This window comes from Somniosus microcephalus, chromosome 2, assembly GCF_052327205.1.
Source record: "Somniosus microcephalus isolate GS21.2 chromosome 2, FLI_Smic_1.0, whole genome shotgun sequence".
NCBI lineage: Eukaryota > Metazoa > Chordata > Chondrichthyes > Squaliformes > Somniosidae > Somniosus > Somniosus microcephalus.
The window spans coordinates 129,224,323-129,241,671 of NC_140988.1; the positions used below are offsets into that span (position 1 = coordinate 129,224,323).

The 17,349-nt window shown below is 46.0% G+C and overlaps 1 protein-coding gene across 33 annotated transcripts in view; it reads left to right on the plus strand.

Moving 5' to 3' along the window:
- The window catches only part of ank2b (ankyrin 2b, neuronal), a 1,120,520-nt gene that overhangs the window by 1,004,593 nt on the left and 98,578 nt on the right, over nt 1-17,349 (plus strand). For 32 of the 33 annotated variants that reach the window (XM_085962266.1, XM_085962253.1, XM_085962237.1 and 29 more), the window contains 2 exons: nt 7,578-7,700; nt 14,035-14,067. In XM_085962266.1, the coding sequence (XP_085818392.1) occupies nt 7,578-7,700; nt 14,035-14,067 (156 nt within the window). The remainder of the gene's footprint in view (nt 1-7,577; nt 7,701-14,034; nt 14,068-17,349) is intronic. The other variant, XM_085962241.1, reaches the window with a different exon arrangement.

A 17,349-nucleotide genomic window follows, 5' to 3' on the forward strand; every position in this document is an offset into this window, starting at 1 on the left:
CCAAGAATTAAACCGATTCTGAGGAGTAGTCCATGGTGATGTCATCGTGTAGTCTTTTCAGTGATTCTTCGCCGTGGGTCCATAGGAAGAAAATGTCGTCGATGTATCTGGTGTATAGCGTTGGTTGGAGGTCCTGTGCAGTGAAGAAGTCTTGCTCGAACTTGTGCATGAAGATGTTGGCATATTGGGGTGCGAATTTGGTCCCCATGGCTGTTCCATGTGTTTGGGTAAAGAACTGGTTGTCGAAGGTGAAGACATTGTGGTCAAGGATGAAGCGGATGAGTTGTAGGATGGCGTCTGGAAATTGGCTGTTGTTGGTGTTGAGTACTGAGGCTGTCGCAGCGATGCCGTCATCGTGGGGGGTACTGGGGTAGAGTGCCGAGACGTCCATTGTGGTGAGGAGTGTTCCTGGTTCAACTGGTCCGTGGGTGCTCAGTTTCTGTAAGAAGTCTGTAGTGTCACGACAGAAGCTGGGGGTTCTCTGTACGATGGGCTTCAGGATGCCCTCGATGTATCCAGAGAGGTTCTCACACAGGGTTCCGTTGCCTGATACGATAGGACGTCCGGGTGTGTTGGCTTTGTGTATCTTTGGGGGGCAGTAGAAGTCTCCCATGCAGGGAGTATGTGGGATGAGAGCACATAGGATGCTCTGAAGGTCTGGATCGAAGGTCTTGATCAGTCTGTTGAGTTGGCGGGTGTGTTCTTTGGTCGGATCTGCGGGTAACTGTCTGTAGTGTTCCTGGTTGTCCAGTTGTCGGTATGCTTCTTTGCAATAGTTCATTCTGTTCTGTATGACGATGGCTCCTCCTTTGTCTACTGGTTTGATGACGATGTTGCGGTTGGTCTTGAGAGCGTGGATGGCATTGCGTTGTGCTCGGGTGACATTCTGGACTGTCTTGTGAGTGCGGCTGATCAATCTGGCGTTGATGCATCTCCTGACAGCTTGAGCATACATGTCAAGCTTAGGGCAGCAGCCCTCCGGAGGGGTCCAATTTGACTTTTTCTTCTTCGGTTGCTGCACCATGGATCCCTCTGTCTGCTGTTCCGGATCATTGATTGTCTCATTGGATTCGCTGCTGACATCTTGGGATTTGTGGAAGAATTCCCGGAGCCTCATTCTCCTGATGAATTCCTCTGTGTCTGCCGCGAGGCCGATGGGGTCCATTTTGGTGGTGGGGCAGAAATTGAGCCCTCGGCTGAGAACTTCGATTTCGTCTGGTTGAAGGGTGTGGTTGGACAAGTTGACGATGGACTTCCCTGTGGTTCCAACCGTGGTACCGGGGGAGGCTTGGTTGCTGCTGGTGGTGATGCCGAGTTTCTCAAGCTTCCTGTTTTGGTGTGCATGTAGGCAGTGTAGTTCCGTTGCCTCGTCTGCTTGGCGGTGTCTCGTAGCTGGTCTGCTGTGTCCTGAGCACAAGCTGAGAACATGAACTCTATCTTGGTTTCGAGGTTGTGGTGTCTGCTGGTGTACGAGATGGTTGAGGAGTGTGCGAGAGGTACGACGGCAGAGTCTCTCAGCGTAGTCTGTGTTGTAGGTCGACTTGAGTGGGTTCATGATCTGTAGTCCTTTCGGGATCTTGTCTGCTTTCTTGCATCTCTAGAAACTTGATGTCTGTGTCTATATGCGCGATCTTCTTGGAGATCCTCTCCACTTTGAGCCGGCAGTTTGTGGTGTCGATAATAGCCATGATGTGGAGATGATGGTGTTGGACTGGGGTGGACAAATGTAGGAAGTCACACAACACCAGGTTATAGTCCAACAGCTTTATTTGAGATCACAAGCTTTCGGAGCGCTGCTCCTTCGTCAGGTGAAGTGGAGAGAAGCATACAGGCACAGCATATATAGTCAGAGAAAACTGCCAGATGATTACAGGTAATCTTTCTAACTGCCCTTTATCACACCTCGGCAGAGAGATAATCACAGCAATCAAAGGCGTGAATGGTGTCCAAACAGGTCAGTCAGGAAAACATTACATCAAAGAACAATGAGGTGGGGTCACAAGGGGTCAAATGTTGCAGATGCTGGGGTCTGTATGAAAAACAGAAAAAAAACAAAAAACTTTGCTGGAAATCACAGCAGGTCCGGCCGCATCTGTGCAGAGAGAACAAGCCAACTACGACTCGAGTCTGGATGACTCTACGTCAGGTGGGGTTACATGTAGCGTGACATGAATCCAAGATCCCGGTTGAGGCCGTCCTCATGAGTGCGGAACTTGGCTATCAGTTTCTGCTCGACGATTTTGCGTTGTGTGTCTCGAAGGCCGCCTTGGAGAATGCTTACCCGAAGATCGGAGGCTGAATGTCCTTGACTGCTGAAGTGTTCCCCGACCTGGAGGGGCAGAGTTCTGCATTGTTTCTCTCAGTACAAGCAACCTCACACTGAGATCTCTGATGTACGATGGATGCCGTAAATGTCACAATATACGGCGGGAATTTCTTTGGGAAGTGGGTTCCAATCAGCCACTGTAACTTCGGCAGAAGATTGGCGAGAACTACGTTTATGCGTCTAACCAGGATTTAAGCCTAAATGACGGCAGCCAGTCGGGAGAACCCATGTGGAAGTCCCCGTGATAGTCTTATCAGCTTTATTTTCTATTGATTCCCCCACCCCCTGCTGATTACCATTATCAGAAAGGAATATGTTTTCTTAAAAAAACTTTTTAAATAATGCACCCGCCCAACCTATAATGTTCTTTCCTGGGCTTGGGCAGCGTGCCCTAATTGCGGTTTCAATGTAATCGGCAGAGCTACTCTGGGACACATACTGCTGCTCCCTGTCAGGTGCCAGCTTTACTCAGTTGGTAGCAATCTTGGTGAGTCAAAAGCTGCTGGTTCAATACCCATTCCAGGATCTGAACAAATAAACTAAGGTGACACTTTAACGCAGTACAGAGGGAGTGCTACAAAGTGGACGGTGCTGTCCTTTGGAAACGATGTTAAACTGAGGTGTTCCCAATTTAGGTGTAGCGTTAAAGACCCAGCGACACGAGCTGAGGTAGAAGATTAGCCATGGTCTTATTGAATGGCGGAGCAGGCTCAAGGGGCCATATGGCCTACTCCTGCTCCTATTTTTTATATTCTTATGTTGTTTATAACTTATACTAGCAGATCTTCTGCAGCATTGCTCTCAGTGAGTTGGGGGATACACCGTTTCATAATGAGAGGGTGCTATCAACAATGTGATGGGTAAAATGTTACGGGAAATAAGTGAAGCTTACAGGAAGTGTCTGCTATCTGCAAGTGTTTTCATATATTATAGAGAGTAGGAACATGAATAAGCATCTCTGCCAAGTTGAGTTGCGCACTGTGGTTTTAACATGTCATAGAGTCATAGTATTATACAGCACAGAAAGAGGCCCTTCGGCCCATCGTGTCTGCACCGTCCATCAAGCCCTGTCCAATCTAATCCCATTTTCCAGCATTTGGTCCATAGCCTTGTATGCAATGGCATTTCAAGTGCTCATCCAAATGCTTCTTGAATGTTGTGAGGGTTCCTGCCTCTGCAACCCTTTCAGGCAGTGAGTTCCAGACTCCAACCACCCTCTGGGTGAAAAAGTTCCTCCTCAAATCCCCTCTAAACCTCCTGCCCCTTACCTTGAATCTATGCCCCCTTGTTATTGACCCCCCTACTAAGGGGAAAAGTTCCTCTTTATCTACCCTATCTATGCCCCTCATCATTTTGTACACCTCAATCAGGTCCCCCCTCAGCCTTCTTTGCTCCAAGGAAAACAACCCCAGCCTGTTTAGTCTTTCTTCATAGCTGAGGCGCTCCATCCCAGGTAACATCCTGGTGAATCTTCTCTGCACCCTCTCCAAAGCAATCACATCCTTCCTATAGTGAGGCGACCAGAACTGCACACAGTACTCCAGCTGTGGCCTTACCAGCGTTTTGTACAGCTCCATCATAACCTCCCTGCTCTTATATTCTATGCCTCGGCTAATGAAGGCAAGTATCCCATATGCCTTTTTAACCACCTTATCTACCTGTTCCGCTGCCTTCAGGGATCTATGTACATGTACACCAAGGTCCCTCTGACCCTCTGTGCTTCCTAGGGCCCTACCACTCATTGTGTATTCCCTTGCCTTATTTGTCCATCCAAAATGCATCACCTCGCACTTTTCAGGGTTAAATTCCATTTGCCACTTTTCTGCCCATCTGACCAACCCGTTTATATCGTCCTGTAGCCTGAGGCTTTCCTCTTCGCAATTTACCACCCCACCAATTTTCGTGTCATCTGCGAACTTACTGATCATACCTTTTACATTCTCATCCAAATCATTTATGTAGATCACAAACAGCAAGGGACCCAGCACCGATCCCTGAGGTACCCCACTGGACACAGGCTTCCAGTCACAAAAGCATCCTTCGACCATCACCCTCTGCCTCCTGCCACTCAGCCAGTTTAGGATCCAACGTGCCAAGGCACCCTGGATCCCATGGGCTCTTACCTTCTTGACCAGTCTCCTTTGCGGGACTTTGTCAAAAGCTTTACTGAAGTCCATGTATACCACATCCACAGCATTTCCCTCACCCCCTCGAAAAATTCAATCAGATTGGTCAGACATGATTTACCCTTGACAAAGCCATGCTGACTATCCCCGATTAATCCTTGCCTCTCCAAGTGGAGACTAATTTTGTCCCTCAGAATTTTTTCCAATAATTTCCCTACCACAGATGTTAGACTCACTGGCCTGTAACTCCCTGGTTTATCCCTGCTACCCTTCTTGAATAATGGTACTACGTTAGCTGTTCTCCAGTCCCCTGGTACATCCCCTGTGGCCAGAGAGGTTCTGAAAATTTGTGTCAGAGCCCCTGCAATCTCCTCCTTTGCCTCACACAGCAGCCTGGGATACATCTCGTCCGGGCCTGGGGATTTATCCACTTTTTGGCCTGCTAAAACCGCTAGTACCTCCTCCCTCTCGATGCTAATATGTTCAAGTATATCACAGTCCCCTTGCCCGATTTCTATGTCTACATCGTCTTCCTCCATAGTGAACACAGATGCAAAAAATTCACTTAAAACCCCGCCTACATCATCTGGCTCTACACACAGATTGCCACTTTGGTCCCTAATGGGCCCTACCCTTTCCCTGGTTATCCTCTTGCCCTTAATATACTTATAAAACATCTTAGGATTTTCCTTTATTTTGCTCGCCAGTGTTATTTCATGGCCCCTCCTCGCTCTCCTAATTTCTTTTTTAAGTATGCCCCTGCACTTTTTATACTCCTCTAGGGCTTCCTCCGTCTTTAGTCTTTTGTAACTGCCAAAAGCCCCCCTTTTTTCCCTAATGCATTTTTGTATATGCCTTGTCATCCAAGGTTCCCTTTACTTATTGGTCCCACCCTTGACCTTTACGGGAACATGTTGGCATTGTACTCTCTCTATTTCCCTCCTGAAAGTCTCCCACTGCTTTGATGTGGATTTTCCTATAAGTAGCTGCTCCCAGTCCACTTTGGCCAGATCCTGCCTTATCATATTAAAATCGGCCTTCCCCCAATTTAGAACCCTTATTTCCGGGCCGTCTTTGTCTTTTTCCATGACCACCTTAAATCTCACCGAATTATGGTCACTGTCGCCAAAATGCTCTCCTACTGACACTTCCACCACTTGCCCGGCTACATTCCCTAGAATTGGGTCCAGTACCGCCCCCTCTCTTGTAGGACTTTCTACATGTTGGCTCAAAAAGCTCTCCTGGATGCACTTTAAGAATTCTGCACCCTCTAAGCCTTTCACACTCTGACTATCCCAATTAATATTGGGGAAGTTGAAATCCCCCACTATTATTACCCTATTATTTTCGCACTTCTCTGAGATTTGCCTACATATCTGTTCCTCTATCTCCCCCTGACTGTTTGGGGGCCTATAGTACACTCCCAGCAAAGTGCTTGCCCCCTTTTTGTTTTTAAGTTCTACCCATATGGCCTCATTAGAGGAACCCGCTAATATATCATCCCTCCTTACAGCAGTAATTGACTCCTTAATTAATATTGCAACACCCCCTTCCCTTTTACACCCCCCTCTGTCTCGCCTGAAGATTCTATACCCCGGAATATTGAGCTGCCAGTCCTGACCCTCCCTCAACCATGTCTCCGTGATAGCAACAATATCGTACTCCCATGTGTTCAACAACAACTTCAGTTCATCCACATTATTTGCAAGACTCCTTGCATTAAAATAAATGCCTTCCAGCCTTGCCATATTCCCTTTTGCCTTCACATATTTGCTCTGCCTTCCCAGCTGACTTGTTTTTTCCTCCGTATTTGGCTGTAATTCACCCCCTACTAAAGCTCCACTCTGTATCCCATCCCCCTGCCAAGTTAGTTTAACCCCCCCCCCAACAGTGCTAGCAAACCTCCCCGCAAGGATATTGGTCCCCCTCTGGTTCAGGTGTAAACCGTCCGACTTGTACAAGTCCCACCTTTCCCAGAAGCAGACCCAGTGATCCAGGAAACTAAAGCCCTCCCTCCTGCACCAACTCTTTAGCCACGCATTCATCTGTTCTATCTTCCTATTCCTATACTCACTGGCACGTGGCACCGGGAGTAATCCAGAGATTACAACCTTTGAGGTCCTGCTCTTTAATCTTCTACCTAGCTCCCTAAATTCTTGCTGCAGGACCTCATCCCTCTTTTTACCTATGTCGTTGGTACCAATGTGGACCACGACCTCTGGCTGTTCGCCCTCCCCCTCCAGAATGCCCTGCAGCCGCTCAGTGACATCCTTGACCCTGGCACCAGGGAGGCAACAAGCCATCCTGGATTCACGGCTACGGCCACAGAAACGCCTATCTGTTCCCCTTACTATAGAATCCCCTACCACTATTGCTCTCCCACTCTTTTTCCTCCCTTCCTGGGCAGCAGGAGCACCCCCAGTGCCAGGAAGTTGGCTGCTGCTGCCTTCCTCTGGTAAGTCATCCCCCTCAACAGTATCCAAAGCGGTATAACTGGTTGAAAGGGGGATGGCCACAGGGGTCTCCTGCACTACCTGCCTGCTTCTATTGTTCCGCCTGGTGGTCACCCATTTCCCTTCTGCCTGTGCAGCCCTACCCTGCGGCGTGACCAATTTGACGCTAGAGCTTTCATATCTCAAATGATCTTAAATGGAATCTGAACCCACTGCCCAAATAAACTTGGAATGCACATCTTACCAATTAGAGCATTCCTATATATGCCTTTTATGTTATGTGTAAATGTTCACACTAAAACATAATTAATGATTTTTTAATAAATTTTGAGTTTTAATTTGTTCGTTGTGAGAACTTGCTGGCTTATTATTGCCAATTTTGAAGAGTACTAAATATATGTTTATGGTTACAACTGCATGCTGCTATTTTAACATGACACTGTGTTCATGAAAAAAAGTGATTGACAAACCTTTTCCTTTTGTTTGGGGAAGAAAAAGAGCGCTGTGTCATTTTTAGCATGACGAATTATGAACAAGTGATACATTGACGCATTTCAATGAGATTAACCTAAGTGGACAGGTGCTGGTCTGCCAAAGTTTGCCAAACACTTTTTGGTGTGTTTCAACATTAGTTGTATAAACCACCTCAAGTTTTGGACTGTGTCACAACAGGTGCGAGATACAACTCAGGAACCTTGTGGACGATTATCCTTCATAAAAGAGCCAAAATCTACAAGAGGTCTTGTACAACATGCTATCTGCAACCTAAATATTACGCTACCCCTTTACAGCAAGGTAAAGAATGGCTACTTTTGTTCTATATCTCACAAAAATATAATAATGGAGACTATTGTCTAATGTTTATCATACATCAAGGAGAGGTGTTTGAAAAGTCCATCACTGGTTGAGGGCAAAAGACCGTACAGGTCTAACTTTAGTTACAGTAGTGGAGAATTAGATGAGCTTGTGTTTATTTCATTATTAATCTAGCCTAATCTCAACCACGTCTGACTTGTCTTCTTCTAATAGTTTTCTTTCTTTTCTTAGAATGAGACTGTGGGCTGGATTTTCCCCTAGAGCAGACAACGGGCGGCTGGTCAGTGGAATGTGCTGGCTGACAACCTGTTAATCCTGCCGAGAGGCCTGGTCCATTTTGAGGACTGAGCCTGATTTGTATTGGGCCAGCGGGGTACAGTCGGAAGCCTAATGCCCCGGGGCAGCCCGCTGGCTCCAGGCCGCCTCAGTATCAGGCAGCGTAACCGGCCTCTGCACCGGAGAATGGTGGGCTTCTGGGAGGGGGGTTTGGTCCATCTGCAGGGGTTGGGATGGGGGGAGAGCCGTAGCGACAACAGCCCACGCTGGGTTTGTGGAGACTGGAGGAGCATTCCTGCTCCTCCCGGCCCAGCAAAAATGAAGAGCTATTTACCTTAGGTATCCTCTTAGGCCGGACCGACACCTGATGCTTGTCAGAATGTGCACAGTGCAACCCCGCCTGCAGCTCAGGCCACAATTGACTATTGGGGCCCTATATACATCATAGGACCGCGATGGGCCTATTGCTTGACTCGGGGTCACTCCAGCCATCCAGTGATAGGCTTAGGAAAACATTGCTATGGCCGCAATGACAGCGACAATGGGTTGGTAGCCCATTGCCCATCATTTTTGAGTTGCTATTGCCCCATTTCCGCCAGGCGGGAGGCCTGAAAGCTCATACCTGTCTGTGACATATTAAACCTTTTATTGCTAAAATGGGGCTATACAGACTTTTGCATTTTGACCAGGGCAGGGCACAACAGACATCTAAGGTATTATGTCTAGCAAAATAACTCAGCTTGGTCTTTCTTTTTGCCAAACAGTAGGCCCTGAAATTCCTATTGGCAAGACCGATGTACGCTGAGGTTCCTCTCTAGGAGTGCCCTGGTACAAATTACGTGGTGTTTTTGGCTGCGCAGAAGCAGCACCTGCAAAAGAGTTAATACATTATTTAAAAGGGGCAGTTTGACCAGAACTGTTCATCAAGGCAGAAGTACGTGATTACACAGAATTTACAGCATAGAAACAGGTCATTCGGCCCAACTGGTCTATGCCAGTGTTTATGGTCCACACAAGCCTCCTCCCACCCTACTTCATCTCACCCTATCAGCATATCCTTCTATTCCTTTCTCCCTCATGTACTTATCGAGCTTCCGTATAAAGGCATCTATGCTATTCGCCTCAACTATTCCATGTGGTAGCAAGTTCCACATTCTAACCACTCTCTGGGTGAAGAAGTTTCTCTTGAATTCTTTATTGGATTTATTATTTATTATTGGTTAAAGGGACACTCTTCAAATAAGATTGCTTTTGGAAACGTATGGCCCTATCTTGGGGTTCACTGTACATATTGCAAAAAAAATCTCACTGTTCTACACAGGAAACTTTCCCTTTATCCTTGGAAAACATTCTATTTCAAGAAAATTACTGAGCTTCTAACTGAAGGTTGTACAATGGGAATCCCACTTTCCATAATATATATGGTGAAGGAAGAGGAGCAGCAAGAGATACCAGATTAATCAGGCAGCACTAGAGGAGACACAGACCAGTCCATCACTATCCAAATACAGGAAACTCTTTTTTATCTGGCACCGATGGGACCGGCATGGTGCCGGTTGATCAAAAAGTCTGGATTACAGAGAGGTATACTTACCAAGGTACGAGAGCCCCGTACACAGCCACAGGTGCAGGAGCCCCGGTTACACGTCACTTGTGCAGGAGTCCCAGTTACACGGCCACAGATCCAGGAGTCCCGGTTACACGGTCACTAATATATAGTAAAACTTACCTGAACCTACTCCTGAATTTTGCCGGTTAAAAGAGAGTTTCCTGTAGCAGGATCTGTAGCCCAGTCACATTTTCTGAGACCTTTCCCAGGAGCTCTGTTTCAGGCAGCTGTGCCTCAGTCATGAAGCTTTGTAAAAGCTCTGGTCATTGCTGCAGCGAGATCTGCAACCAAGGTTCAAAGCTTGCACAGCTCTTACTGGCATAGAAAGTGACCACAGTTCTCAACTTTTATGCTTCAGGCTCATTCCAGGTAGCCAAAGGGGAGTTTTGTCAGATCAGTGAATTTGCTGCACATTCCTCTATAAGGCAAGTCACCAATGCCCTCTTTGCTAGAGCATCTCAATTTATACAATTACAGTGCTCCTAGACAGATGATTGAGAGGACTATCAATTTTTTTCAGAATTGCTGGATTCTCTAGGGTTGCGGGACTATTGTTTGCAACCATGTGGCATTGCTTGATCCAAATATAAACCCACCTATTTATATGAACCACAAAGATTCCATTCCCTAAATGTGAAGCTTACTTGCAATGCCACAGCTACTTGCATGTGACTTCATGACATGCTTGGAGCTGTCATGATGCTTTTATACTTCTTCAGTCCAGTGTCTCAGCTCTATTTCAAAAGCAGAGGCAAGGGCCAGGACTGCTGCTGGGTGACGAGGGGTTCCCATTCCTCCCATGGCTCCTGCTGCTTCTCTGTAGGACAACCAGTGAAGCACTATAATGAAGCACACATGAAGGCAAGGATAAGAATTTAACAAGGCATTGGGATGCTCAAAGGAAGATTCGAGTGCCTGGATTAGGCCCAGGGTGTGTCTTGCAGAGTGCACCTAGCACCATCTTGCAAATTGTGATAAGCATGTTGTGTGCTTCAGAACTTTGCGATGAGGGAAGGACTGATAGTAAATGTCCCAGAGGATGCCTGAGAGCCTGATGACACTACTGATGTTGAAGACCCAGCCTATCAAAAGCAAGAAACAGGTGTGGTGACAACTACTGCTACACGCCTGAGGGACAGACTCATTGGCACACCTTCACAGGTGAATAGGGCAACATTATTTGGAAATCTGAGCCCATCTGCCTCCTCTTGCCAACCTTTCTGTGGTCCAAGCAAACTCTTTGCTTCTTACAGCTGGCTATCACATCATAATCATGAGCCTCAACATCAGCACGTTACCTGTCCCCCATTGTCATACAAGAAAACCAAACACCAAGTAGTCCTTATATCAAATATTCTAGTGATTTATTACAATTAGTATGAAAATATTGCTTGGTTTTATCATCATGCACACCTTTTAGGGCCATGCAATTTTTTTCTTTGCTCTACTATAACACTTTTACGTGCCACCTGAGGATCTAGGGTCTGAAATGTAGACGGCTGCTTCAAAACATTGTGAGCTTTTTGGGATGCAGACGGTCCTTCCTTTAAGGTCCCCAAGTCCTGGACACAGGACAGGCTGATGTTGCAATGGGCTGCAAAGTTGAAGGCTTCTGGAGGAAGCTGTTAGCGTGCTTCTCTGTGCTGCTGCCATGAGGGGAAACAGTCTCTGAGGCACACATACCAGCTACCCCACTAGTACTGGGACCAGGATTCTAGTGGCCAGCAATGAGTGTGGAAATGGACGTAACAAAACCTAAATTATCATTCAGTCTTTAGGAGAGAGTCCCTCTGAGATGCTGCCCTGTATAATTTGCAATCTAATTGTTATTGACCACTCGAGGTGGTCACCCCAAGACCTGTAGTTCTTTATTCAAAGCCTCCACGTTGAGTTGACTGACTTGCCCGGATCTCTCATGAAGCACAGGAAGGTTTGCAGATGCTCCTGCAGCTGCTACTTTCTACAGGTTGTCCCGCAATGAGTTGAAACCCTCTCATACTGTCACACAGCAGGGCAGTGGGCACCATAGCTATCTCAGTCATCTGCCACACATCTTGGGAGGGGCCACACAGCACATGCACATGTGTGTAATGCTGGTATCCTCCTCTTCATGACAGAATCCTTGAGAGTATCATCTGCTTGCGCATGCAGCCAGATGCTGACATGTCTGACGCTTCTGCTCAACTACATCAGGCTCCACTTCCACATTTCAACCTCTGGCTTTGTTATGCTCTGATTCTCACCACATGTCAATTCCTCATCGACACTATCGATATGCCCTCTGTGGGCTGCTGAATGCAAGGGGGAGGGTGCGTGACAGAGTGGGTGAGTTTTCATGAGTGTTGTCAAAGGTAGGGGGGACTGCAGTGTATTGCTGTTCAGCAATCTTCTCAGCTGTATCCTGGCTCTCCGTCTCTGGAAGGAAAAACAGCACTGTTAACCTTGGTCTGAATTAAGTAGCATTCTATCTTAATCAACTATTTTGTGGATATCTTATGAAGAAACTGGTAACTGGTGAAGAGATTGGAGAATATATAAAATCTTTAAGTTCTCATAAATCCACTGAAGGCACAGTAACTCTCATATCTCCATCCCCAACTGCCAGGCCAGAGTTGAAATCAAATATTGCCATTGATTTCTCTTAAATGTTGGATGTTTGGACTTCTCCCCCAGTAGCCTGACATTCCCTGGCATTGTGTGCTGTCTTCTGCAGAAGGAATGTGGCGTTAATTAGCCGATGCATTCTCTAAATCCTGCAGTCACAATCAGTCAGGATTCATAGATGGATGGTACTATTTGTAGGTATAAGGGAGCAAAGACAGAAGATAAGAGTCTTCAATGTGTTAGCATGAATTAGAGGATCTGAGACAACTGACATAAATAGTGCCAGGTGACTTTGCTTCTGGGACTAGGAACATGCCATTGATGACACAAAGGGCATTGCTTGACTATCATCTTCAGGAATAACAATTTGCTTCCCTGTGATTCAGTTGTCTGGCCTGTTCTTCATCTGAAAACACTCTTACCTTTGCTGACCTAGTGAGGTCATTAAACTTGTTCCAACACTACAATGGAGTTTTTAGCGTTTTGTAGGTTCCACTCAAAGCCACAGCCACTTCCAAATGTCCCATGCTAATGCATGTGATGGCTTCTTCCCTGGAACTCCAACAACTGCAACCTGTTTTCTCTAATTTAGGCCAGCTGCACTTTCACATCAGCCGCCGAGAAGTTAAATCCTCGCCTTTTCCCTTTTGGTGCATTTCACTCCCTCTTCCAAGAACCTGCTCAGCTTTTTAAATGTGCGCAGCTGTTTGAATATAGAAATTGAGTCCTTGCTGCACTCTATTCATGAATTTCGCCCTCTTCTTTACAAGCATTATATAAAATAGCAAACCTCTGATTCCGGCAGGCTTAAGGCCCACCCCACCACACTTATGTCCCGCCTCATGTACCACAGGCCTATGAACTTTTTTTAGTGTGTGTTCCTTTTCCCCATGTTCTTTCCTCACAGCTTCCCTTATCTATCTCCCTCTTTCCCTACACAAGCCACAGACTTCTATATGATCAATACAGCATGAAGGGCAAGCTGCTAACCAGACATTTTAACACCTCAAATTGAACCTCCACTGGTGGTGAAGATAATCATGGGGTTTTATTCTAAAGGGAAAAAAATGTTGGTCTGTGCAGCTGGTGATTACCCAAGTAAGTGAAGCAGAAAATGACTACTAACTGCCTGGCTGAAATACAGATGTACAGTGCCCTGCTGAACATCAATTCTAACATCTTACAGTATCTGGCAATGTCACCTAAATAGCCTCTTTGATTGCATGTGGGTGATGGTCAATTAGGTGTGGTAATATTTAACCATCTTATGTCAGACACTGCACTAATTCTCCATAGTATTCATCAGAGGGCACAACTGTATCTTGATCTTGTGTAAAATACCACTAACGGTACCACTTGCACACATAAAGGAAATGTAAACGATTCCGTGGTATTCAAAAAGTCCAATTTAATCTTAATCAGTGATTCAAATTGAGTGTTTTTCCACAATCTACTGCTAATGCTTTTTGCTAACTTGTCGGGAAAATCTGATCTATTTTTTTCTTTTTCATTATTCAGAACAAGCCAAGCTATTACTAAACAACCCATTAAAACTAAAAACCTTGCATGTTGTGTTGCACCATATATTGATAACAATCATTCTTATCAATGTAGGATGGATCCAATCCTTTTATCCTTTCTTTGTGAACTTTATACTGAACCTTGCCTGCTTTTGTATTGCACAGCATTCCTCCGGAATAATTTGTAATGCTGATGAGCTGTGACTCCTTGATGCTCTTTTTATTTCTGTTTTACCACATGCTTTTCTGATTATTCCATGCTCTGCCTGTTCTTTTTTTTCTGTTATCAACTTTGGATGGAAAGGAGTCAGATTCAGATCAGGAGCACGAGGAAGAGGTAATGTTAACAGTAGTAATCCATTCCTGCCTAACTACATCATCACTAATATTCCAACAAGGCCTGGAATTGATTCCAAAATGAAACGACGATGTTTCCAAAAATGATACAGTTTTATTTCCTATTGATTACTGTCTATTGATTTCCTTGATCTCAGTGTCAGTTCTATTGCAGTTGAATAAGAAGTTTAAAGCTCAGTGAGAAAGAAATAACGTCTTTAATTTCCTGTGGGGTTTGTAGCAGCACACTGCACAAAATGAAGCCGTAGACATTTCACAGACTGCGACAAATACTCAGTCTTTTTTTCTCTCACCAATTTCTCCACCATTTTTCTCTCCTCCCCATCTGTTCTAAAGGCATTAACTTTCTCCTGGGGTATAATTCAACAGGCATTAGCCACCCTTCAATATCTTAATCCAGTGGCAATTATTCAGTTGTAATCCTGTTTGCAAGCTATTCAACCTCATCACAGCCAACCCCAATCCTGTCCTTGCCTAACAAGGGTCACTGAATAGCGATCAGGATCTGGAAGCCTTGCCAATTTTTTATTCCCAAGCCCAAGGACACTGAGGTCAATTATAGTGCCCGTATTGCTGCTCTGGTTGAGAATCGGCCAACTCAGATGTGGAAACCAACCTTGGGACCTTCTTGGTCTGTATAATTCAGCTAATCTTTGGATAGACATATTCAGAATTGGGCGAGCCCAAATGTTCAAACTTAAAGAAGCAACTAAGTCTACTGGTGCATACTATCACTGATAGGTACCTACAGCAACAACTTACTGTTCTGTAGCATTCTCCACATACAGAGCACTTTACAAGGTGATAAATAAAGATTGGACACTGAACAGGGGGTTGGAAGGAGGAATTGAGGATCAAAAGCACAGTTGAAAAGAAGGGTCTTTCAGAGGCTTTTACAGGCAGAGGGCGTTATTGAAGGAGGGAGTTCCAGTGGTCTGGAAGCATAATAATGGCCAAAGATGAGCAGGGGAAGTTGAGTATGAGGAATATGCCAGTGTGGAGGGAGTGGATGATGCACTCAAAGATATATGGCTGGAGGAAAGAAGTGAGGTGCTGTGACACACTCTGCTATATTTTTCAGCCTCCTGCAGCAGGCGGATGCCTGAAATGCACCACTAGTGGTGTGGGCACCTCCCAGGGATGTATAAATTGGGTGACCTCCCCTGACCCAGCAGGATCAAGGTCAGAAATCATAGGCGGGCTTACACCCATTGAGATAATTTGAAGGTGGGGACGAGGCTCTTAAAGCTATTTCTCCGGGGCACGGGGCACCTATGCAGCTTGGTGTGGACATGGGTGATGTAAGTCTTGGTGCAGGGTTGAAAGTGGATGGTGGCATTCTGCAGGAGTTTTTGTAGTAGGAAGTAGTGAGGCCAGCAAGGAGACCATTGGGGAATCAAGCCTTGAGGTGATAAAGGCATGGATAGGACTTTGGTAACTGAAGGGGAGAGGTAGATACAGAGGTGGACGATGTTTCAGCAATGAAAGAAAGTGATCTTGATACTAATCAGGGGGCCAAATGTCCACAGTACCAGCATCCCGTGTTAGCCGCCCATGATTTCTGGCATTGATCCTGCTGGGTCAGGGGAGGTCATCCAATTTATATATCCCTGGGAGGTGCCCACTCCGCTAGTGATGCATTTCAGTCACCCGCCTGCTCCAGGAGGCTGAAAAATATAGTAGTGTGTACACGTTCTGGGAGGGGGTGGTCCCACCTTCAGGAAGATACCAGAAGCGCCCCCTTGGTCCCCTTTGTGAAGAGGCTAAAAAGAGTCATCCCCTCCCCCGACCATGTCCTCTCTTATAATGCTTAGCTTGTTTGGGGTGAGCGGAGGCACTGCCTTATAAGCCCTCACTAAGCCTCCATGGAAGAGTGGGACTTAGCAGATCCCAACCAAGTCTGCCGCCCTTGCTCTGCATTCACAACAGAATTAAGGTAAAATTACACCAGAAGGATTGCCAAATACTGACCCTCAGATTTGGAGAAGGAAGCTGAGCTCAGGGTTGAGCACAATTCTGTGGGAGTTACTTGAAAAGCATTTGTTACTGCTAGTTAATTTAAAGAATTGCTATGCCATTTGAATTAAAATATATGTTGCAGGTTTAAATGACGCCCACACACCCAAAAAATACAAAGCATCCTTTGCCATAGTACAAAATGTAGAATGCTTAAATTGCTTCACCTTAATGGTCGGTAGCACTCTGAAAATTGCAGTGCTGAGCTTACCGCCTCTATCCCACTCCCGGTCCACCATCTGCCACTTACGACACGTCGTGGAAATGGGTGGCCAGAGTACCTGCTTGTTTTAGGCAGAAGCCTACTTATAATATGCAAATCGGAGTTTAATGCCATTTGTAGGATCCTGATGCAATTTTGAGGTACCAACGGGTGAAGCATGCGCCATGCACACTCAGCCCATTGGTACTAGCTGTAAAGCGACCTAATCAGGGGTCTTCAATCAGACCGCGGAAGGTCACTCAGAAAAAATAGGAAAAGACCTGTGGCACTGATTTTGTGGGTCAAAGTAGAGCATGAATGCTCCTTTTGACCCCACAACAATCTTCCCACCCACTGCCAGCTCAACAGTGACTCCCCGCCTTTTTTTTCTCCTCTCCTATTTAATTCCAAGCTTCTGGCTTGGTTCCACAGATTACCTGCTTCCCCCTCCTCTAAAGGAGAGCTGCCTGTGAACACTGGTATAGGGCTCACAGCTCACCGATAGTATGCAGATGAGCTATGGCCATCAAAATGGCTCACACCTCTCACCAAGGACAAAAGGCGCGCAGCACAATTGCCATGCCCGCCACCTGCCCAACATGTGCCCCAATAAAACTACACCACACTGCCCATCTAGTGGGCTAAAACATCTACTTTCCTTGGAATGTCTTTTTTCTTTAGAATCTGGCCAGCTATCTAAGCCAGGGCTGGCTTTCTTCTTAAAGGAGATCTGCCTGGACCTTACTGGCCTCCCTGCCAACAGACCTCATCAACTGACCTTCCAGCGATGGCCAGAAGAGCTGCCAATCAAGCCTGCTACTATTGCCTTCCTGCTCTTCTCAAATGGAATTGGACTACCTTGACATAAAAGGGTAGAATTTCCATGGGGTTATCGATCTCCTACTATGACTTCGGTGGAAACTCTAAAAAAAAAAAAAAAAAAATGGCATAAATGGCCATTTCTGCCGTTTCTGCCAATTTTCTGCCGAAGGTACAGCAGGAGATCTAGAGAACCCCCACAGAAATTCCAGCTGCACGAGTCTG